This window comes from Halichoerus grypus, chromosome 1, assembly GCF_964656455.1.
Source record: "Halichoerus grypus chromosome 1, mHalGry1.hap1.1, whole genome shotgun sequence".
Lineage (NCBI taxonomy): Eukaryota > Metazoa > Chordata > Mammalia > Carnivora > Phocidae > Halichoerus > Halichoerus grypus.
In genome coordinates this window covers 13,043,630-13,068,175 of record NC_135712.1, presented here as the reverse complement: position 1 = coordinate 13,068,175, position 24,546 = coordinate 13,043,630, and the positions used below count along the sequence as shown (strand labels likewise).

General features: G+C 51.0%; 1 protein-coding gene across 1 annotated transcript; it reads right to left on the bottom strand.

Moving 5' to 3' along the window:
- Nucleotides 1-10,811: 10,811 nt before the first annotated feature.
- CFAP298 (cilia and flagella associated protein 298) lies at nucleotides 10,812-21,833 on the bottom strand. The gene is made up of 7 exons (XM_036082551.2): nucleotides 21,154-21,833; nucleotides 19,263-19,430; nucleotides 17,992-18,059; nucleotides 13,603-13,761; nucleotides 12,264-12,395; nucleotides 11,445-11,540; nucleotides 10,812-11,135 (listed from the first exon to the last, which is right to left on the bottom strand). Exons 1-7 carry the CDS (start codon nucleotides 21,290-21,292, stop codon nucleotides 11,025-11,027), a joined length of 873 nt encoding a protein of 290 aa, XP_035938444.1. The 5' UTR covers nucleotides 21,293-21,833; the 3' UTR covers nucleotides 10,812-11,024.
- Between the last annotated feature and the right edge of the window lie 2,713 nt (nucleotides 21,834-24,546).

The following is a 24,546-nucleotide window of genomic DNA, read 5'->3' as shown; positions in this document are numbered from 1 at the left end:
GGTACGGGGGCGAGGCAGGGCAGGTGGGCTGGGGGCTGGTTTGGGGAATGTGAGCAGGCTCCAGGGTGTAGGGCTGTCCCTGGTCATCTGGTGCCTGGACCCAGGCGTGGTTAGGACAGGGGACAAGTGGCCTGGAGCATCAGAGCCCAATAAAGGAGGCAGTTGGGGTGTGGGCTCTGGACTGGTCGGTTTGCCTAGAAAAGGGGGGCTCCCAGGGGAGTTGGTGGTGATCTCTGGCAATCAGCTCATCCTAGCAGGGCCCCTCCCTCCGTGGTGGGCAAGGCCCAGACGTCAAAGCATCGGAAACACAGGGAGGTGCCAAATCTCGATTTTGCCCAGGTCAGATCTGGATCCAACGCTCCTTCCTTCCGTCCTGCATTTCGCACTCCTGCTGTTCGTGGACCTCGGGTGTTGGATAAATGGCTGTGTTTCATGCTTTCACCGCCCCTACTTGTCTATCTTGCTTCAAGCAAGTTATCCCAACACCTCCACAGCCCGGAGGTTGGGTACGGCTGGTGTGAGGATGTCTGATGTCTATGCTCCCTCCTCCTTACAACTCCAATTTCGTCCAAGGTGGCGATTTTCCTGGCTAAAACCCTGACCCCTCCCCACTCCTTTGTAGAGGGGATGCATGCAGCCATCAGTCCCGGCCACTGAGACACAAAGGAAAGTCGCTGAGGGAGGGGGTAGGAGGGGCACGCACAAGGGGTGCCTGCCCTGTGGCCTCTTGCCTTCTGCCCCTCCTCCGTCCTTCTGCCTGATACACAAGTGTGGTCCTGAGGGGCACGACAGCCATCTTGCACACGAAGAAGACAGTTGCAGGGCCAGTGATGGTGGTGATGGCTCTGGAAAGCCAAGAGGAGCCTGGGTGCACGGTGGCTAGTGCTGTCCTAGTGGACGAGGTTGGCAAGGCTGATACTCCCATTGCACAGAGCAGCCAACTGAGGCTCGTCAGGTTAATAAATTACCCAAGATCTTGCAATTCTTAAGTGACTGAGCCTGCTATGGACTGAACTGTGCCCTCCCCGAATTCATACATTGAAGCCCTCACCCTTCTAGTACCTTCGATCGTGACAGTGTTTGGAAATAAGGTCAAATGAGGTTGCTGTTTTGTGCTGGTCTCCTCAGCCCATCGATAACTGGTGCTGTGGTTGGACAGGCCTTCGTGGTTCATATCATGATCGCAAGATGTCCTTCAGCAACAATCATCAGGAAACTTGGAAATAAAGGTTTATTGTTTATAGGACCTGGAAGTTGTACAGCGTCCCTGGAGCCATGCAGCAAGGTCTCAGGGAGAGAGCGAGCGAGCGAGCGAGAGCACAGGCCTGGGAGTCTGCTTTTAGTGGGGCTGAGGGGAGAGGGGAGGGTTTTGAGGGTTTATTCTCTATTGGTGAATATAAAATATAAGAGCTGGGATTTAAAGGGTGGGAAGAGAAAAAAACCAAGAGGCCCAAATGGTCAGTTATCTAAATCGGACAAGATCTCTAAAACAAAGGAGGCTGGCCGGTGGGGAGCTGGCTCTGGATCTAGTCCCACGGCCCCACTGTGTGTACGGAGAGGCCTCCTGGCGGTAGATGCCTCCATAATCAAAACATAAGTCCGGCATCTGCGTTGCAAGCCAGAGAAACCCAAGCTCTAATCCAATAGGACTGGCGTCCTTGTGAGAAGAGGAAAAGACACCAGGGATGCGTGAACACAGAGGGGAGGCCATGTGAGGACACAGTGGGAAGGTGGTGGGGGGCGAGCCAATGAGAGAGGCTTCAGGAGAACCGTGAGAACATCAATGTTTAAGCCCCTGCGTCTGCCCGATTTTGTTACGGCCGCTGGAGCTGGTGACTACAGTGTCTCAATTCACACTCTGATCTGAACCCATGCTTAGATGGCCCCCCCTCACCATCCGGCTTCTTGTGTTTCCTGCCCTCTGTGTCCGAGGCTCCCCTGCACCCCCCCTTCACATCGAGGCCCTGACTCCCAGACTGAGGAGGCCGGTGGTGGGGTGCTTGGTGGTGGGAGGGGAGCTGCCCCCGCTCACCCCCCCAGTCCTTGGCTGGGGTGGAAACCACCTTGGCCTTCCCTCAAGAGATCTGTGGGATTTTGGCTCCTCTTGAACTACTCATATGAGGTCGACCCTGCTTCCTTGTCTGAACTTAGCTCCTCAACCTCATCCTCCATACCCGACCTTGCCAAGGACAGAACCATCCTAATGGTGTTTCTGGAAGCATATCTAAGAGCCAGAGAAATGTGGCAGGATGCAAATCATCTGGATCGGGGGGGTTGTGGTTTACATCGAGCATCAACAGGGAATTGAATTTTGTCAAATGCCTTCTTGGCATTTGTGGCCATGATGATGTGATTTCTCTCCCAGCTCTGTGAAAAGGATTATTTCCTAATATTAAACCACCCTGCATGTCTGGAAATAAATCCCACTTGGTCGTGATATATTATCTTTGACGTGCTTGGGGATTCTCTTTGCTTCTCTTTTTATTAAAAATGTTTGCATCAGTATTTATGAGTGATAGAGGACTGTCTTTGTTACTTCTGCTAGTCATATTATATTAGCTTCACAGAAGTAACTAAGAAGGCTCCTTTTTCTGTGCTCTGTGATGGTTCATGCAGCTGGGTGATTCATTGGTCTTTAAAGTTTTCATAGAGTCCCTTGGGGATTTTTGTGTGTGTGGGTTTTGAGTTTTCTCTCTTTCTTCTATGGAAGTTCTCTGCATACACATTGTATCTCTGCTTGGGTTGATTTTGGTACACTTGACTTTCCTAGAGGTGTATCCATCCCATCCAAGTTTTTAGATTTATTTGTCTAAACTAGTGCAAAATATTATCCTTTTTTTTTTTTTTTTTTTTTTGGTGCATTCAGAGCAACCTCAACCAGTCCCCTGACTCTCCATGCCACTCCCGGGGTAATATGAACACAAGCTAAGCGCGCACCCCACAGGGAGGTGCCCCTTCGCACACCCAATGACTCCTGGCCTCGGGCTCTGGCTCAAGCACTCTCAAGGCTTCAGTCTACAGTTTGAAGGCTGAGTCTTGACCCTTGAGACAAGGGAAGGTGCCCGGGACCCAGGGGCGGGAAATACGAGGAGAAAAGGAGATTTCGTCAGGTCAACGTCCAACAGAACAAACATCCACAGCCAGGTCTGAACGAGGAGCAAGGTAACCGCTGTGGACATGGGAGTGGGCAGAAGTGACCTGTGGTCTCAATTTTTTAAAATTCTTCTGTTTAATTATTTTTCTCTTGTCATTTCTTACTTTGTGTGTGGGTTTTTTTTTTTTTTTAGTTATGTCAGCTAATAGTTTTCTCGTTTTGTTGATTTTTCAAACTATCAGTTTTTATGTATTAAACACTCTTCTTCAACTCATTACATTTCTGCTTTGACCTCCATTAATTCCTGCCTTCTGCTTTCTTCGGTTTACTTCGTCGATCCTCTGCTAGTTCTTTATTTAGATGTTTAATTGATTGACTTTCACTTTTATGGTTTCTGATATTTAATGCTAGACATTCTTCTAGATCCTGTTGTAGCACAATCACATGGGTTCTGTTCTGTTCTTCTTTCATATCCTTACTTTCCAGAAAATGTACAGCTTTGGAATATCTCCTTTCTCCCAAGGGGGTAGCTTAATGTATGTGTTTGACTTCCAGGAGGAAGGGCCTTTTGGTGGGTGGGATGTTAGTGTGAATTTCTGGTTTGTTTGCACTATGATCTGAGAATGCTGTTTGCAGTATTTATATTTTGGGGATTTGGGGATGTTTTCTTTGTGACTCTTCTATGTGCAAATCTGTTAACTTCTTTTTTTAAGATTTTATTTATTGATTTGAGAGAGAGAGAGAGCGTGAGCAGGGGGAGGAGCAGAGGGAGAAGGACAAACAGACTCTCCACTGAGCATGGAGCCTGACGTGGGGCTGGATCCCATGACCCTGAGATCATGACCTGAGCAGAAATCAAGAGTTGGATACTTAACCAACTGAGCCACCCAGGCGCCCCTGTTAAAACTTTTTTGACAAAGAAAAAAAAATGATGTCTGGGAATTTCTTTAAAAGACTTCAGTAGGGGTCAGTGGGAGGACAGAGATTACAAAGCACTGATTAGCAAAGCACTGATAATTTTCGGAGTTGAGTGGTGGGTACTTGGGAGTTCACCATGGTTTTTTTTTTGCTTTCCCAATAAATTTCAATTTTCCTGATAAAAAAAATTTAACACCCTCTCCCTGGAGGATGGCATTTGAATTCTTTTTAATTTCCTTCTTTACTCTTCCACTCCCCCCCACTTTCTAATTTGATCCCATATTATTTTTATTGCTGAAAGCCCCCCTCTAAATAGGCATTTTAAAAAGGAATGAAGAGCAAAACTGATCACTGGGTTCTTATCAAAAACCAGCCTGGGCTGCCGGGGTGCTGGCTGGTGGGGCTTCCCGCTCAGCAGGAGGGCAGGGCTGGGGGGTCTAACAGGTGACTGGAAGTGGCCTCGGGGAGGGGCGGTGCAGAGATGTGTGGTCGGTGAGGTGGCCTTAGGAAGACTGGGCCAGAATTCAGCTGGAGGGAGGAGAAGTCTAAGGGAGCAATTATCATGTAGCACATTGAAGGTTGTGGGGTCCAAAGGGGGCTCCAGGACCCCAGACTCTCTCAGGAGGAGGGTGCCCAGCCCCCCAGTTGGGAGATACATTCCCGGGGGGGGGGGTAGCGTGGGCGGCTCCACACCCAGCTCCCCACGCCCCACCAGAAGCTTCCCAGAGCCACTTCTCTTTTCCTTTTTCTTTTACTTGCCATGTTTGCCCAAAGGTTTGGTAGCTTTTCTATGTGGGAGAATTTCTGCGGCCCTTTTGAGACACACAAAACCGGAGAGAAGCCTCCAAGAACAGGAAGAACGTGCATGCCCCATTTGGAGCTGTGCTGCGTGGCACGGATTCATCATGATGCCGCTTGTTCTTTTAAACAGATCATCTCTTGGGGGGGGCTCTCTGTAGGAACAGAATTTCCCGGACTCTGTCAACGGTTCCTCTCCTAGCATGACCTTCTGATCATGTGACTGCTTCCTCAGTCAAGAAGCGTTTGAGAGTGACCTTCCCTGAGGAGGTCTGCAGGCCCCAAATCAGGGGGCACACACAGTGGGCCAGAAACCAGCGCTCCTCGAGGTCCGGAGCGTGGCGCCGAACTCCATCCTGCACCAGGAAATCCCACGTTCAGCCGAAGTGTGTGGAAGCAGGAGCATCCCTCAGGTGAACCCAGCCCCCAGCAGGCGCTGACCGTGGGACCTCGTCACTGACCGTGAGGCATGAACGTGTGAAGAATTAGCATCCCCGTCCCCCGACTCCAGCCCCAGCGCTCCCTTGATCCACGAGGGTAAAGCAAAGCAGCGCTCAGGTGAAGAGAGAAGGCGCTGTCCCTCCACGTGTCCTCACTGACATCGGCCTTGTCTTCTTCAGGAACTGTCACAATACTTGCTTCTTGGGGGCGGGGAGGGGAAGGCTTAAAATCTGACTAAAACCCTGTCCTGCCTCCAGAGCTCCGGTCCCTTCACATAAACACACTGTGATGACTAGCAGCCCGGAGGCGGGTGGGAGAGTGTGGCCAAGGGCAGGGACATCCCGGGGTGGAGACAGAAGCCACTTCTCAGCCTCACTTGGGCCGAGGGGACAACCGGAAAGTTGTGTTATGTAGCTGATGCTTCAGCTGAGAAAAATATGATACATTATAAATATTTAAATTTATCATTTAAAAATATATATTTCTATGCCGCCTTTGTAACTCTGGTATGTGAGACACACTTGAATTTTGGCTCCCGAGGGAAAACCCGCAGGTTGGCTGTCAGCCTCACGGACTAATATTACCTTCTCAGGTAGCTGTGGGGGCGCCAAGGGCCTGGGCTCCATGTGGGGTTCCCAGGAAGGGGTTTCAGTGACAATAAATTTCCTCTTTCTGATAAAATCCAATGCAGCCCCTCCTTTAAAGAAATGCTCCCTACTTGAAGGTTTTTTAAGTAGGCTCATTGTGGGGCTTGAACTCACGACCCTGAGGTCAAGTATCACATGCTCTACTGACTGAGCCAGCCAGGCGCCCCCCCTTACTTGAAGATTTACTTTAAAAAAAAAAAAAAAAAAAAATATATATATATATATAAAATTTACAGTTTTACAGGGGCGCCTGGGTGGCTCAGTCCTTAAGCGTCTGCCTTCGGCTCCCGTCATGACCCCAGGGTCCTGGGATCGAGCCCTGCATCGGGCTCCCTGCTCGGCAGGAAGCCTGCTTCTCCCTCTCCCACTCCCCCTGCTTGTGTCCCCCCTTTCGCTTTCTCTCTCTCTGTCAAATAAATAAATAGAATCTTTTTTAAAAATTTACAGTTTTACAAATTACGTACGTGTTATCATTCTAATACAATTTATGATTTTATACATTATATAAAATTAATATAACTTAATATTTAAAATTGTATTTTAATGATGGCAACATCTTCTGAGGCATTGTCAGAAATGTAGTTCACTGTGAAAGAAAGAAAAATGCCCAACACCTCAGTCTCAGGTTTGTGTTTCCACAGGGACGGGGGATACACACACTCTGAAATGCTCTGCTTTTTCCAAACAAGTTGGTTTAAGCCAGGTTTCCTATCCTCCTCCTTCTCAGCTCAGGGCGAATCTCCCAGCGTAGACAGCTTCGGTGAAACTTTCAGAGGCCAAATCAGCTTTGCCTATCGCCAATTCGTGACATTTCTTTTCTACCTATGTTTGCCAATCGGGGGGTTCCTATAGCATAAAGCTGTAAAATCCTATATTCAATAACATAAATCATATTTATTTCCCCAGGCAAAATCAAGAGCTCTCCCACTCAAAAACTCTCATTAGTTCAATGTAAATTGCCTCTAGAAATGCCAAGGGTTTTCCAGCCCGGACACAGTTGCCAGAAAAGGTGGACATCTGTTCGTGTGAGCTGAGTTCATTTTGTGAAGGTCTGGTAGTTAAACTCAAAGCAGCTCTCCGTTTTGCGGCTTTGCTTTGCATATGAATGCCCTTGATTGTTTTACCTTCCTCTCCTTTATTTTACAACGTAAGTGATTAGTCATACCACAGGATTCGGATCTAGTCATTCCACAGGATTCCAATCGATCGAAAAGAGCTGAGGGCATTTTGTATTTTGCAAATTTATCCCTAAAACCCACAGTTGCTCTGAGCCTGTGGGATCCATTCCAGCACAATGCAAATGGGATAACAAGAAACGAGAACCCACAAGAATAATGCTGCTATTGTGTCTGCCCACTGTGTTTGGGGGGCGTGGGGGTGGGGTGGGGAGTGGGGGGGCAGTAAGCGGGCAGGGAGGGGGGAAAGAGGAGGCCCATGGCATTTATTGCACCATAGTCGCGTCATCCGTGTCGCTCATACGGGGCTTGGCCTTATTTCCAAACGACGTTATAGATGAAGGGACAGAACGAAGGGCCCCGGTGTGTTCCCATGTTCATCAGCCTTGTGTTGGTGGCCGCGGGGGCGCCCGGAGCACGGGGGCCTCTCCATGAGCCAAGGGAAAACAGTAGGATGTGTTAGGGACCGTGGGCTGCTGTGCCAGGAGCACTCAGGGGAGGTGTAAGGGGGAAACAGCGACACAGCTGTGGTTTTGTGGCCGCCGACCCGCACTGCCGCCCAACACAGCCAACCGTGGGATCAGGGATTCGGGTGACGACACTGTGCATTTCAGGATGATCCTGCCTTGTCGCAGACACAGGAAGACAGATGTGCCTCTTGTTTTCCTGGTCTGAATGTATAGAATTCCATCTATTCAAAGCAAGGACAGGCCAGGACTTAGCCCGTGGGAATCTGTTCATCTGTTGGCCTCTGAATCCGTCCATGCTGGTGTGACCCAGAATCCTGTGCGCGGTCTGACTTCCACAGGACACAACCCAGTCTCTTCCTTTCATCATCTGGGGCGGTGGTTTTCAGAGTGGAGCCAAGCTTCTGTTCTGCTGAAAGCATCTCAAGGGTGGGCTCAGTGGCAGGTGAACCAGAGCAGTCTGAGGACCCACAGGCCCACAGCTGTTGGCCTCAGGCATGAAAATAACTGTAGGCTGCCCTGTGCCCGCTCCGGAGGGCACCTCGGCGAGGCTCACGGCCCGTTGCTCACTAGCTTGTGGTCGAGTATCTACGTCAGGTGTAAATGGACGCTTACCTTTAGAGCTAACGCAGACTCTGGGGCAAGCAGGAGGGGTTTTCGATGCTTCATCTTGGGCAAATGAACCTTTCTGGGCCTTGGTTTCCTTATTTGTGAAACGACAACAATCCTAGTTTCTTCCTAATGTGGCTGTTGTGAGGTATAAATGAGAAAATATACGGAAAGCACTTGGCGTGGCCCTCTGGGAAATAGCAGGGTACCAAGGCCGGCTACCATTACTACGACCATTACTATGAACTTCTCCCGGGAGTCCCACCGTCTCTCTCCTTGCACTCGGGCCAGTAGGGCGTCTGCAACACCGAGTGACGACTCCAGGTCTCATGGCGGTCAGAGCAGGCTGAGGGTGCTTTCTGAAGCTTTGCGGGAGAATTCCACGGTGTGTGAGGCCACTGTGCTCCAGGCATGTGGCTGTTCAAGCCTGATGGCACATTCTTTGTGGGGCAGCTGCCAAGGAACGAGGTAATCCAGTGACAGAAACACTGCCCAGGGTTTCGGCTTGCTAGTCCAGAGGGTTTCAGGTGGTGTCAAATTTTATTACTAGCATTCCTGGTCTCCATGAAATAACCATGTGAGAGCACAAGTTACGTCAAAGGACAAAAGTACGGGCCCAGACTAGCGCCGTGCAGACAATAGGCAGTTCGTTTCCTTTTGATAGTGATCCAAAGATGGGTTAAAAAAACACGAACGTAACAGCAAGATCATGTTCGTAGGCTGGTCTGTAACCCCCCATCTGCCCAGGTGACGTGCCAACAAACTGATCCCTGAGCAAGTCCGGGGGGTGGGTGGCCCCTTAGCGCCACCCCCACAAGCAATGTGACCAAGGATGACTCAGGTCACTGCCTCAGTTCACCACCAGCCTCCTCAGTGGGCGATGCTCAGGGGGACACCCACAGCCACACGGTGGGCACGGAGTGGGCACCAGGGACTGCCAGCCCCCTTTCCTTACGGGCGGCTGTGAAGGGGCTGCTCTGTCTGAGCAGAGAGCCTGGGGGTTCTGAAGCAGAGAAGGGCAGAGAGGACTGTTCTTTTTACGTGAGTATCCGAAACAGAAGTGGAGTGTGATGTAGAAATCTAGTGATTTCTATACCCAAAAGTAAGTGACCCTCTGGCTAATAACTTGGGATTAAGTGAAGCCACAGGGTAACTATCGTGGCCACTAAAGCATTTATATCCCGTTGAGTCAATAAGAATTCCTAATGATTTAGAACCAGTAGTTCTTAAGAAGATCTACTGTGACCGTGTGGCTTGATAACATTGTTTGCAAGTGTGGCACGGATGCGACGCACATAAGCTACACGTTGTCAGAGGCAGGAGGCTCCTCAAATAAAATCATAGGATTTTACCGCAAACTTCACATCATCAAGTACAGACGCTCTTGATGGAGACATTTAAAATTATAATCCAAGTCAAAAGGAAAATAGATGCAGATCTGATTTTACAAAATTTGTCAATCAACCAGAAGAGTAAGGCACAATCGTGATGTATGGTATGGCAGGCCACCCGCTTTCGGGAACATTGCCTTGGGAATAGCAGGAACCCCGGGAGCCAGCTTGGGGGGCAGCTCCTCTAAGTAAGTGGAAACGGTGGGAAGGGGAGGAGGCTGAAGGTTTTGGGAAAAGAACCTGCGTGGAGTACTCGAGGTCCTGTCTGCTCTCGAGAGGCTAGTCTCTGCCAAGGACACGAGTCCTCCCCTCGAGGTGGGGAGCAGCGTCTTGGCGAATCTTGCTGCTGGAGATGGGCGGGGGGGCGGGGGGGGCAGTGGCCGGCCCAGCGCCCCGGAAAGCCTGCCCTCAGCAGGTAGAGCACACCCCCCCTCCGCTTGCCACCAGAGCTCCAGCCCGTGGTGGCTCCGGGGCAGGAAGAGGAGCGGGGCCACTGGAGGGCGAGGGCAGGGCGAGTCCCCCTCACATCGCTCTAACTCAGGGCCAGCACACTGCATGTCCTCCAACTAGGGGGACGGCATTCTACAGACCAAAAGCCAAGCAGGGCAGGATTTCTAGGCCACTCTGGCTGCCCAGGCAGTCTGGGAGAGGAACTGAGCTCGGGCGCCAGGGTCTGTGGGGATGAGGGGATGGGGCTTCAGACCAGAGCTGTCGTAGAAAAGCAGTCAGGACGACCGGTGGTCACGGAGCCCGACGCCATCGTCAGCCGTGGGGGAAGCCTGGCACCCGGACAGCTGCAGGCTGAGCCCACGAGGGGCAACCGCGTCTGTTACCAGGGCCTGCATTCGTTCTCAGGAAAAGCCCAGAAATTACCGAAGAACTGGTTCAGCTCCCAGGTTAGACAGGCTTGCCAGCCGGCTTCCACCACGGCTGTAGCCTGTACTAGAGCAAGGCCAGTGAGGCGTTGGCCAGGAGGCGGACTTTACCTGGGAGGCTGGGTGCCAATGGATGGAGGGGCTGCGGGTCCCCCCGGGGCCACCAGGAGGGCGGTGAGCAGCGGGCGGCCTCGAGCGGCCTCTAGCGGCCAAGCTTCGCGGCGCACGCAGGACTCGCAGGGAGAGAGGGCTCTTCCATTTCCTCCCCCACAGCATCGGTGGTGAGAACAGGAAACAAAGAAATCCAGAAGAAAAAAATGTCATTCCATCTTTAGTACGCAAAGAAAAACCTCAGATACTAAATAGTTGTTCTCAAATAAAAATAATTTAGGCTGATTCTTTTGAGGGTGTATTTATTAAGTTCTAAGACCTTGAATAATTTTTCTTTGAAACATTCAAATGGGAAGAAAGACTAGGAAAACTAGAAATGCAACATCTTTCACAGAGGGCTGCAGGCACTCTTACTGTTACTATTATTATTCTTTTAAATTTGTATTATTTGCCTAATGAAAGGCTAGTATTTCTGACAGCGTCATCAGCCGGTGAACTTCATCTTGGCCTCCACTTGATGTCTTTTACTCCGTGGAAATGTCTCTTCAAAGCGGTGTTATCTGCCCACGGAGAATTTAAACAGGAGTCATCGTCATTTTCTTCCAATTTCTGGAAATAAAAATGTCTCACTCAGGAAGGCATTTCTGGAAAAGTGTTTTGCAACATCAACAGACTGAAGAAAGAACCCCCGAGTCCAAACTCCCACTCCCCGCCTGCCCAGAAGGAAGCTTCCAGACTTGGCTACAGGTGGGCCACCAGGCAGGGTCCCCACGGCGCAGGAGAGAAGGGAGCTCCAGCAATGCCCCCTCCCCACATCCTGCAAGACTCGCCACCCCCCAAAGTGCCTTGCACGCTTGGGTGGGGCACAGGGGGCCCCTGGTGCCGGCTCTGTGGAAAACCTTCTGTCGATCCCGATACCTTGAGCTCCTCTTGTCTTCTGTGATAATACAGCATCAGCTGTTTCTGCTCCTCACTGCTGATCACGGGTTCCCGGGCAGGAGCTCCCTGTCCCCTCTGAAAAGATGCGGGCAGAGCAGACTGTGGGTTACAGCCTTCCTCCAGGGGCAATCCAGGAGGTAACAGTGAGTGCTTCCAACTGCCTTTGCCCACAGCTACACAGGTGACCCATTCTGACCATCACTCGAAGGCCTGGGCTCCAGCAGCCCTTGCCCAGGGCCCTCGTGGGGGAGGGAGACCAGGGGGTGGGCAGTGCTGTTGGTCATGGCCATCCCCCCGTCGGCCACTGCAGGTCCAGTGGGGAGGGGAGGGAGATAGTCATGGAGGACGCTGTGTCCCCGAAATCACAGAGAAACGACTGTGACAGAGCACCTTGCGGAGACACAGCCCTATGCTACCTCCATCTGTAAGCCTTCTGGCACATCCTCCGTGTTTACAGAGTATCAGTACTTTGAAAACTTGAAATCCGTGCTCTAGGCTGTAGTTTTCATTTCAAGAAACATTTTCAGTTACTTGTAGCCCATTTCTAAAGTTGAAATCAACATGGCTTATCTACCCCCCAACTCCCCACCCCGCCATTAAAACAAACTCCAGATAGTGTCAATCAAGCCATATATTCTAGTTTCTGCTGGTACATAAAGAGGATAGTTTTACTTTAAGCCTGGACTACTGGCACTAACGTATTTGCAACAAAGACGTTAAGTCAGATTTACTCTAAATTTTTATCGGTTGGAAAATAATTAACAAAAAATTGTGACATGTTAAAGCAAAAGTACTTACTTGCTGAATCTTGACGATAATTTTGGTTTTTTCATTTTTGCCCACATAGTCTGAAAGCTTCTTTGTTCTTCTCAGCTCCTTGGCTGCCCACCACAGTTGGGCCTGTGATTCTTCAATGACACTCAGTCCTGCCTGGGGCCACGGTAAGAACTGGCTCTAAGGTTTATCGGGACACTGCCCCCAGTGTGTGATCCTACCCCCGGTGCACGGAGCCTGGCTGGTGCCCACCCCCACCCCCCACCAGTATGGGGCAGGTTCTGCCATCTCTACCCCCTCCACCTCCTCTCCCCACATCGGGAAGAACCAACCCCTCCAACGAGTCAAAGACCTTGCTCTTTTTTTTTGGAAGAGCGAGAGAAAGAGAGGGAGAGAGAATCCCAAGCAGGCTCCACACCGAGCGGAGCCTGACATGGGGCTTGATCTCATGACCCTGAGGATCATGATCTGAGCCGAAATCAAGAGTTGGACACTTCATCAACGGAGCCACCCAGGCGCTCCGCCCTTGCTCGTTTTAATGCCTCCCTGTTCGTTTCAACTCAGGCCCGACTCAGTTAATTTCCTGTTCTGGGAAGTGAGCAGTGTCTGGTACCATCCGCACCCTCTCCACAAGGCCCTTCTCAGATGGGACTTCAGGGTCCTGCCAGCACAGAACACCGGAATCCTGCTGGGCTTTAATACAGGCATAATGAGGCTGTTTGCTTCTGCACACCCACCTATGTAAGACGGCTCAGAGCCACAGATACTGCCCAATAGGATAAGGAATAAATGAGAAAAACAAGGGAAAACAGAACATAAAAGTAGGGGGGCACCTGGGTGGCTCAGTCATTAAGCGCCTGCCTTCGGCTCAGGTCATGATCCCAGGGTCCTGGGATCGAGCCCCGCATCGGGCTCCCTGCTCCGTGGGAGCCTGCTTCTCCCTCTGCCACTCCCCCTGCTTGTGTTCCCTCTCTCACTGTGTCTCTCTCTGTCAAATAAATAAAGCCTTTAAAAAAAAGAACATAAAGTTAGGAAAATAACATGAAGCAAAAGGTAAGGCCAGAACACAAAATTCCATGCAAAGGGACCAATATATTTTGGGTAGAAATAGGCACAAATTAGGTTTCTGGCTTCCCAGTGGCCAAAGAAAATGGGAATGTTTTCAGTTCCTCCTGATGGGCAGCCTCACAAACCTTCCTGCCTGCCCCTCTGGGTGCCCTCACCCAGCAGCGCTACCTTCGGGGTCCTCTCCTAAGCTCAGGACTCTGCCCCGAGGCACAGGAAGCATGGTGCAAAGCCGTGTATGGAGCAGAGGGCCAAATCCGAGGTGACCCACCTTACAGAATGCCCACGAGCTGCATACCTGAGTTCCAGACAAATCTTCCTTATTTTCAAATTCCATCCGGATGGGATCGTAGGGCGGCAGCCCCATGGGATAAACAATCATCACTGCACCCCGAAGCTGGTCCAAGGCGTCTTTCACCATCTCCATGGTAACGCAGACTCCAGCTTCCACTTGTTTCTGAAAGGGCAAGGACAGGCATCACTATTTACAATGGGGCTAACCCATTCAATAAATACCAAGTTCCCGTACAAGACTCTCACCAGGTGCTGCCAGAGCAATAAAAAGGACTCCCAACGCTCTTGCTACCAAAGCCACTACATCTACCCCCGGGGGCGTCTGTGTGCCCACCACGGTCTAGACCTTAAGGCAGACTGAGCGGGGCTGAGAGGACACTCAGCACAGCACAGACCGAGGGGGTCAGGCAACGTCTCGGGGGAAGGTGGCCCGGGTGAGTGACAGGGCCGAGATGGGAACAGGGTGCTCCAGGACCAGCAGAAGCAAAGAGCACTGGCGGGCAAGCGCGGGCGGGCGATGGCAGCTAGGGTGGGACAGGGAGCCGGGGCTCGCGCTGGAAGGGCCACGGAAGCCAGGCTGGGGAGTCTGCACTGAGCACAGCACAAGGCCAGGGAGAGCAGGAGGCAGGCTCAGGGGAGAGCAGAGGGGTGCTGATACAGTGAGGAATACATCTCCCTGTCCCCTGCTCCTGGCACAGCGCTTCAAAATCCCCAGGAATTTCCTGAGTGGTAGGAATGTCTGTTGTTATTCATAATGAGGCCCTTTGGACCGCCCTGAGTTTATGCTAACGAGGTGACCCGCCTGGGACCTCCTGTCAAGGGGGAGGCTGGTCACCCCAGGGAGACCAAGCTGGGGTTGGAACTTCCAGGGAGGAGGCAGGGGGCTGGAGAGGAGTTAAATCATGTGGCCAATCATTTAATCACTCATGCCCACGTAATGAAACCCTGCTAAAAATTCTGGGTAGTGAGCCCAGTGGAGCTTCCTGGTTGAAAACACTGATGTTTGAAGATGGGTGCCTGGAACCCCAGGAGGAGGGCGTGGCAGCTCTGCAAGCTGCCCCCCCCCGCCCCGACCTTGCCCTAAGTCTCTTCTGTCTGGCAGTTTCTTGAGTTGCATCCTTTATAACAAAACGATAATAGTAAGTATAGCACTTGCAGTGTGTTCTGTGAGTTGTTCTAGCAAACTGGTGAACCTGACAGGGGGTCTCGGGAACCTCCAAATGTGGAGCCAGGACAGAAGCAGCGTGGGTGGCCTGGTGTCTGAAGGGAGGGGGTCCTTGCGGGGGCCTTGTCCTTTCACTTGTGGGGTCTGCGCCAACCCCAGGTAGTTAGTGTCGAACCTGAACTCAGGCCACCCCGTTGGTGTCTAAAAGGCCTGAAAGAAAGCGGTGGCTGAGGCCATGGAAGGAGGAGTGGGGTTGGAGAGGCATTGTGGGACAGGACCCAAGCTGAGGCTTGGGGGTGGTGGCAGGGAGGGCTACAGCCCGTGTGATCGGAGGCACCGGGGGCTCCGCTGACACAAGGGGGAAGTCAGCGGGAGGTGTTTCTTCCTGGGTCCAGAGCACAGGGAGAGGTGCGAGGAATCAATGAGCTCTCGGGTAAAATTGAGACGAAGTCCCGGCTGGCGGGCTTTCAGGTAGAACCATCTAGGAACCAGGAAGAAACTCAGGTGCAACGAATGCAGGTGTCAGGGGGAGGAGGCAGATCTGAGTTACCTGCAGAGGTAAGTATGCATCTGGCAAAGGAGGGAAAACACTGGGGGAAGAGCTGAAAGGAGAAGCGGGCCAAGGAGAAAGCACTCTGATTAATAGCAAATATAAGAAGAGCAAGGGCAAGGGCGCTCAGGGAGCTGGGAAGGAACAGGAAGACAGGAGGATCCCCCATGTGCTCAAAGGCCAGAGTCAGACAGGAAAAGCCTCAGATCTGCGGGTCAGGGGGTCACCAGTGGCCCCGAGATGGCCGACGCTGTGGGGTAAGTAAACAGAGGCGGGGTTCTCAGAAACCCGGAGCACCTCAGCTTTGGGAAGCTTACTGGGAGGGAAAGGCGGGCGACTGGGTGCTGTGAGGGTGAAGCTGCAGAGAACTGATTTCCAGGGAAGGAAAGAGGCCCGAGTGCATTAACAGGGTAGACGCAGCCCATGGGAGGGGAGACACTGGGCATTACCCCCATCCTGGGTTTCTAGAAGGTGGGGATCCAGACAAGCTGCAGTGGGAGCAGCAGTAGAAAGGGGAGAGAGCCGGGGGACGAGACACACGGGTCAATCTGAGTCTCCAGGGACGGACGAGGGGGTGGCAGGAAGAGAAGACCTGCGGGAGGGACAGAGAAGCGAGGGCTCCTGCCCGACAGCCCTGACCTCTCTGCCAAGCAGGAAGCGAAGCTGCCCAAGGACACAGGCCATTCGGAGCCTCAGAGCCTGGGGCCTCCTGCCCACAGAGAGCCGGCCGGGGCCCAGCTGGGCGAGGAGGTGAGTTGGGAAAGTGGGGCTAGAGGGACCCCACGGCAGGGCAGGATGGAAGGTCCTGCACTAAGGGGGGCACATCGCAGCTCACATCTGGGCTGGGACCATTCTGGGTAACAGCGTTATAATGGCACTGAGTGGTAGATGAGTAAGACGGAAGGAGGAGAAGATCCCTGCTCCTGAGAAAATGCAGGCCGTCCTATAGTGTGGACGCCCAGGTCCCAGAGAGGGGTGAGGACAGGTGGGATCTGTGTCCTGAGGGAGGAAGGCGGACCGTCCGCTGGGTGCCCAGACTGAAACTCCCGAAAGCTAGGTTCTCATCTGTGAACTGAAGGGTGTTATTCCTGCCTCACCTACTCCCAGGGGCTCATGAGACCGTTTCCTGACCCAAATCCCCATAAAACACATCAGGTCTTCCCAGGAGAGACCTATGCCGAAGGATCGGTGAGAAGAGCTCTCAGATATGGGGTCACGTGAGGGAAGGCTTCTGCAGGGAGGGTGTCACCCGCACCACCAATACCAAGTGGTGGGGTGCCAGAGTCATTTTCTGTAAAAGCTCCTCCAAAGGCCAAGGGCAGCGAACCCCGGCCAGGGAGCAACTTTGGTGTGGCCTCAGGACAACAGACACCCCAACAGTCTCTTGCTCTCCGCAGACGGGCGTCCCAGGGAACGGGGCTGCAGAGACACAGTCGTCTCATTCCCCGGGAGCCAACTCGTCTGGATGTTCCACCATCTTTCACTCTCCCCGTAACCAACCTCCCACCACGGGACTCGAACGCTTGGAACACCAGACCCACAGTGCTAAGTGCCCCCACAGGGCAGGGTCTGGTGAGGGGACAGCGACCCGCACTGCATGTCTGGCGGACGGCGTAGAAAGGGCCCTAGGCAAGAAGTTGGGCCTGCCGCTCGGGGGCTCTGCAACTTGGGCCAATCACGGCAGCGGAGGACTGGAACCCCTGGAAACCTCTCTGTAAACTAGGAGAGAATTGCATAAACATATCCCCAGGCAAAGGGAAGAGGGGAGACAAGCGCCCAGAACGCAGTGTGGGGAGGGAAGGGTGCAGAGCCGCGCCCAGGCTACTGTTTTCCTAACTCGTCCTGACAGGCACTAGTTTGACCAGGTGTTAATAGTTATTATCATTAGCAATACTTTAATTAAAAACAAACAAACAAACCATTCTAGGGTCAAATGCATTTTGCAAACGCTGGATTGAACCAAAGCCTTTCTTGTAGGACTTCACAGAGCCTTTGCTGTATTAACAAGCGCAGAAGGGCAGTCTTTCCTGAAGCACTTAAAAAGGATTAGTTAGGAGCTTGCAGAATTCGGGACATAGTGGTTTAGAAGTAGCAGTTTTGCCCAGGGAATCAGGAGGAGGAGAACAGAAAAACCCCTGCACAAACAGCTATCAACTGTGAAGGCCTGGGGGAGGGGGTGGGAGCAATGACCAGGTCAACACATAAAGCGACTGATTGAAAACCCAACTCTTCAAACAGCCTTAAATCCTTTTCCTCCAGATTCACGGTATCTGTCAACCGTAGGACTTACACTTCTCTATGAAACAGTTTTTGTATTACCAGGACGATCACAAAAAAGTAACTCCTATCAGCACGTACTAGGTCAATCAAATATCCACAGAGCTAATCCAGGCCCACAATGTTTACATTTCACTTTGCTAAGCTCCTCAGACACCGCGCAGGCGCCGATCGGCACCCACACAGGCCGGGCACAGTCTCTGCCGGACCTGCGCAAACCGGGAGGACACTGTCACCATTATGGAAAGGAAAAGTGAGGGGCCACCCCAAGCATGCTGCTCTCCCTTGACTCTGGAAGGCCAAAAAAATAGAAAAGGCCGGTCGGCAGAGAATTCTGGAAGCCAGACGTGGAGTTGGTTATTTCAAAGGACAGACTATAGGGCATCGTTTCAAAAGCTAACCTTGGATGTTATTGCTTTGGCCTCTTCTATAGTCTTCTTTAAAACTTGCTTCATTTTTTCATTTGGAGCTATGAAAATAAAACAGGGAAGAGGGAGAGAAATGGCCATCTTTAAAACTCTTCTTCCATGTCCTAACCCCACTCCTGGCTGAGTCGGGGAGCAGGGAGATGAGAGAAGGACCCACATGGAACTCAGGCGAGGGACACGGGAGAGAGCTGGCTGTGAGAAGTCACGTAAGACTCTCTCAAAGCTTAACTTCTTAATGAAGAAAAGTATGGCTTAGACACTGAAAATGCTAGAAACATAAAGCTGTGTTAGAACAGAAAGGGCTAATTTAAGACAATACTGGTTGAAAGATGAATCACGAACCATTAACTGGTTCTTATGAGATACTATTATTTTTCTCATTGATGCAGTTCCTTCTAAAAAGCAAAGAACCTCTCCAAATTGACAATGAATCTATGTATGAAAAGATGTGGAAAACAGCCAGCCATTTTCCAGGCTAAAATTCAATGGAAATACTACTAAAAATTCCTATTATCTTCAAAAATAATTTTTGAGCCTGTAAAGTCCTTGTAGGGACACTTTTGTATTTCTTTTGCTCCTAACAGTGTTTTAGGGGCACAGCAGACACTTAGGTGTTTGTTCAGTGATCAATCAGAGTCTTTTAAATGGAGCTTTTTCTGCAGTTTAAAAGGGATAAGCTATCCGAATGGGTTACCATCTGTTCTCCTTGAAATTCCACCCGATCAAGCATACACTAAAGGGAGGATCACTTTTAGAATGCTCTGACATGTACTGGGCTACTGGCCCTACCCCCACAGAGAGGCATGCCCTCCATTCAAGTGGAGACCCGTGGGCCGAAGTTAATCTCCTTCTTTCTCATGGAATCTCTAAAGAAAGCCCAGTATCTGCAAACCATAACAGAACAGAACCTTCAATGCATTTGCAATCATTTCCCCCCAAAACGATTAGGTTGAACCATACAAGAAAGTGCCAATTTTCACCATCTGTTACCTACAAATATGGCAGCTTCAGGTGGTTCACCTAACATATTTAAGAGCTAGCAGCATCTTAGTAAGAGCAAGAAGACAGATGCTTCCTCTACCCGCCCCATTCATTCTGGATTTGCACTGCACCACAAGGAGGCACACAGTGCAGCATTTCATTGGTTCGTATAGAAAACTGAGGTCAATGTTTTCAGGGAAAGAGCCTCTTGCGTACTTGCTACTGTACTCAGGCATGCACACAGAAGACACATGCTGGATTACCTTGCCCGTTCCTTCGGCCAATGTCATCCTTTTTAAATACTGAGCCCCCACTGGGTACACACTTTTCACCCCATTCGTCCCTTAATTTCAGTTCTTCGATCTGGTCATCGGTCAGTCCTTGCATATTAGGAGGGAGAAATATGCCGTGTTCTGCTAATTCTTCCATTTCTTAAAAATAAGAGAAAGTGAGGCAATATGTATCATGATCATCATCACAACACTTTCTATCCTCATTGAAATGTAAGCTCCCTAGAGCTTAGGGGCCTTGCCCATCGGCTCCCTATTTTATTTAACAAACACTTAGATGCCACTTGGTTTGGGCCAGGCCTGTCCCTGACCTCTGACAAATGTTGTAATTTCATGGGGCCTTTATTACCTTTGTATCTTTATTATCTCTCCCCACCAGACTAAGTATCTGGGGGAAGGGGCTGGTCTCAGTCATCCTTGTCTCTGGCAGGCACAGCACTGGGGCCTGCCTGAATCACAGCCCCAATCAGTTCAATGGGGGCTACAGAACACACGAATGAGTCACTAACATGACTATTCACATTTGGCACCATGTTTTCAATTGATAATTTTATAGAAAAAGAAATTGGGAGTCCCTTTTCTCCCCAAATGCTTTAATTAAAAAAAAAAAAAGGAATACTGACCTTGTTTTGAAATCAGTAAATTTTACTAAGAAACTTTATGTCTGCCTCATAAAGGTAGAAACCATAACCCTTAAGGAATTCTCCATGGCACAAAAATCTCGTATTATAGAAACACTCTAGACCACATCTGGAGTATCCTGTCAACTGCTGTGCTGTCTAATGTGGTAGCTACTAGCCCCACTTGACTCTTTACATTTAAATTAAAATGAAATACAATTAGGGGTGCCTGGATGGCTGGGTCGGTTGGGCATCTGCCTTCAACTGAGCTCATGATCCCGGGCCTGGGATGGAGACCCTCGTTGGCCTCCATGCTCAGCGGGGACTCTGCTTCTCCCTTTCTCTCTCCCTCTGCCCCTTCCCCCTGCTCATGCTCTCTCTCTCTCTCAAATAAATAAATAAAATCTTAAAAAAAAAATACAATTAAAAATGCATATCCTGGGTCGTGTTCAACTAGTGGGTGCCTTACTGGACACACAAATAGGGAACACCTCCCTCCCTGCAGAAAGTCCCCAGACAGCGCGGCTCTAGATCATTGACAGAGTGACCAAACGCTGTAATATGAGAAAAAGGCTTGTGTTCCCTGGAGAAGGGCAAGGAACACCAAGACCCTCGGCTGGTCTTCCCACCCTCGGGGCACCGTCCTAAATCAGGTGCTCCCCCTTAGAAGTGAATTCACTTTTTTTTTAAAAGCAGGCTCCATGCTCAGCGGGGAGCCCCGTGCGGGGCTTGAACTCACAACCCTGAGATCAAGACCTGAGCTGAGATCGAGTTGGACACTTAACCGACTGAGACACCCAGGCGCCCCCGAATTCACCTTCTGAAAAGGGCCGGGGGCCGTCCCACCTCTCCCACCTGCTCGATTCCACTACACCTGCTCTGCGGCCCAGTGTTGCGGCGCCCGCGGGTTATTCCCTCTCGCGGGCTATTTCACACTCGGCCCGCGGCGCTGCGATGGGCACTCGGCCTCGCCCGCCCGCCGGGTGCCGGCGTCTCCACGCGCTCCGCTGGCTCTTCAGGCATCTCCGGGAAAGCTCGCTGTCCCCCTCCAAGCCCGCCAGCCTCATGTCTTTGCAAATCTTCGCAAACCTGACCCTCCCCCCGCCCAGCCGACCCGAGAAAAGTCCTGCGGCTCCCGCCCCACTTCCCCATCCCGGATGACCCGTTCCTCCTCCCCTCCCGGACCCGCCCCGGCTCGGGCTCCACGGTCCCGGCCGCAAACTCGCCGCGCCTCCGGGCAGCACCTGAGCAGACGCGCTGCACCTTGAGCCGCGCGTTGTAGACCCGGGCCACCTGCACCGTGAGCTCCTCCAGCTCTGTGCTCCCCGGCGTCTGCAGCAGGAACTGGCTCTCGTCGCCCCGTTTCACGTGCAGCAGAACCATGGCGGCCCCGGAGACCCCGCCGAGGCGGCGAGGAGGCCCGGGAGGCGCGGCCCACCGTAACCCGAGGGCGAGCTGCTGCTTAGAGACGGAACTCGGGGATCCGGCGCCAGCGATGCCGGGACGGGGGGAGCGGGGCACTCGCTCCCGGAAGTGGCTGTTGCCAGGAGCAACAAAGAAACACAGAAGCCTAAGGTGGTTAAGCCGCAGTGCGAGAGGCCCGGCAATGCGCTCCCGGAAGCAGGTGCTGCCGGGCCGCGGTCCAGGCCGGCACCCTGCCCCGCGGGATTCGCCGAGCTTCGCTCCCGGAAGTGCCTGTTGTCTGGGCGACCGCCCAACACAGCCCAAGCCGCCGGAGGGGAGCGCGGAACGCCCCTTCGACTCGCCTGGGCCCGAGGTTCCACCCAGGGAGATGGGTGGGGTGGGAGAAGCCTTTTAGGTCGGATTGGGTGGGGTGGTGGGCACCTCCAGGCCCCGAGCCCCGCAGCAGGCTCCCCGCCGCCGCTCCGAGTCTCAGCGGGGTTTCCGCCGCCTGCAGTCACCACTTCCGGAAGTGCTTCCCGCTGTTTCCGGTCTGGAGAAGTTCCGGGAGGTGCGCGCGGGTTGCTGGGTATGAGCGCCGAGTGGCAGGAGAAAGTGGTCGCGGAGCCCAGTGCGGGCTGATTCCGAGTCGGGTATCTAGGGAGCCTGAGGCGGCTGCCGCCGGAGCGACCGCCCGCAAACTCTCCAGCCAGCCACCGCCGAACAGATTCTTATTGAACAGGCGCTGTTTCTTCCAGGTGTCGGTGATCCCGCGGCGCGTCCAGGGTCACTGCTGTCATGCAGTGGAAGTGACAAAGAGACAAAATACGGGGACGAGGCAAATTCAAATAGAAGTCTAAAGAAAACCAAATAGGGCTATTGGCTTTTTAGACTGGATGGCCAAGGAGTGCCTTGGGGATGGTGACATTTGCACTGAGCCCTTGATAACAAGGTGCCACCGAAGCTCTAAGATCCTGCAAGACCTCTACCCCCGGTTATCTCCTTCGGCTGTTGCCGAATACAAATTGATTTGAATGTTGCAAGCACTCGCTACTTTGTATTCCTGAAACTTTGGCTCTCACCGTGGAAACTTCATCCCTGGGGTTCGGGGGCAGAGCGCATGGTGTGTGACTGCGGGCCTGGAAATGCCCAAAGCCAATCCAGGGCCTCATATGAAGACAGTTAGGCTGATCCTGGACAGACAGGGTATGGAGCCCAGGGAGCAGATGTGTTTTCATCTCTAGTATTGCGGCAGGGAGCACCCAGACGGTGGAACGTGCAGTACTGGTCAGAATGGCAAATGTCTCTCTCCCCAGAGGGGGAAGGGGGCCTCCTGAGTTCTCTGAGTTCCTCACTGCTGGCCATAAGGTCATCCCTCTGTTTATCCTGAATACGTTCTGTATTCATCGAGCCAACTACTGCTTAAAACTTGGGTGGACAGTGTATTTTGCCTTGTGAGAACCATTTATCCACAAACTCCTGTATTACAGGGTCTCTGGGTATAACTTTTAATATTAATGAAAAGTATGGAAAACTCATGTACTGGCCATCCACTTTGTTTAACTATGTAGTTTATTAATCATTTGGTAGAAAATCTGCCAAATCTCCACAGAACAAGCCCTTGCAGTATCTTTAATCTTTGTCAGCACTGATTTTTGCCTTTGTAGTCCTGCTAAAGTTTAATTTTTTTATTACATTCATTTCAGTGTTCTCTTATGGTCTTTTTTCTTCTCATCCGGGCCATGCCTCACAAATTTGTATGTAGCTTTTTCTTAGTGTTGTTTCAGTGGTCATAAATTGTGCCAAAGCCTCATCTTGCCATCACTCAAGTGAGTTCTGAATTTTCAGACAAAAAGTGAGATCTGTGTGTTCTTGTGCAGTTTGGCAACTTTTCTCTGAATATTTTAGGTACCGTTGCCTTTCTAGGGTAAAGGGCATCTTCGACCATTTGTATCTAATGAAGCAATCCATTAGTGATGAACGCTCTGGTCTAGATAATTAATATGTCATTCATGATGGCTGCTAGATATCAGGCAGCCAGGGAGGAAAAATTTTTAGTCTATTGAAAAAAAGAATTTTTTTTTTTTTCCAAAAAGCCCTAACACGTTAAAGATACAGTTAAAGTTCCCACACATCCCTCTCTGATTCCAATATCTTATTCCCCTTCTCTAAAGGTAACTACTATCCTGAGTTCCTCATTCCCATTTGCTGTTTTTCTACCATCAACACATGTACTTCTCCCTAAAGAATAGAGTATATTGTTTTGCATGTTTTAAATTTTATATAAATGATGTCATACTGTATTTTTTTTTAACGATTTTTTTTATTTATTCATTCAAGACACAGAGATACAGAGAGAGAGAGAGAACATGAGCAGGGGGAGAAGCAGGGAGGGGGAGAAGCAGGCCCCCCGCTGAGCAGGAGCCCGATGCGGGTTTGATCCCAGGACCCTGGGATCATGACCTGAGCTGAAGGCAGACGCTTAACCATCTGAGCCACCCAGGCGCCCCGATGTCATACTGTATTATTTTGTAACTTGCCATTGGCTCCATAATGACTAATTTTTCATTCTAATTTCATTAAACTTACTAATATTTCATGCACTTGTTTTCACTGCTGTGTAGTATTCAACTGCATGAATAGGTCACTCCATTCCCCTGCTGATGATTAGTGTATTTCTGGTTTTCAACCATTACAAACAATACATGTCTTGCTCCACATCCACTATAATTTCTCTTACCAAATTTCTTGTGATAGAATATATGAATTTTACTGGATGTTGTTAAATTGCTCTCTAGAATTGATGTGCCAGTCTACCCTTTCCAACAGCAGTGTATGAGTTCCCATTCTTCCACATGTCACTAAATCTTGATGTGGTCAGACTTATGTTTCTAAAACTAATACACAGGTATTTTTGGTTTATACATCAGCTTTTTGTGAGTTTGGTTATCCTGTGTCAGTCACCATTACTATAGTTTGTGGACACGCAGAGCTCAAGATCTGGCTATGTGTGAAGGGGGTGAAAAGATAAGTTACAGACTGGGAGAAATATTTGCAAACCACATATTTAACAAAGGGTGGGTATACAGAATAGACAAAGAACCCTCAAAACACAACAGTAAAAAAAAAAAAAAAAAAAAAAAAAAGCAGTCCCATTTAGAAAATAGGCGAAAGACAGATATTTCACTAAAGAAGATATTAGATGGCAAGTAAACACATGAAACGATGTTCCCCAT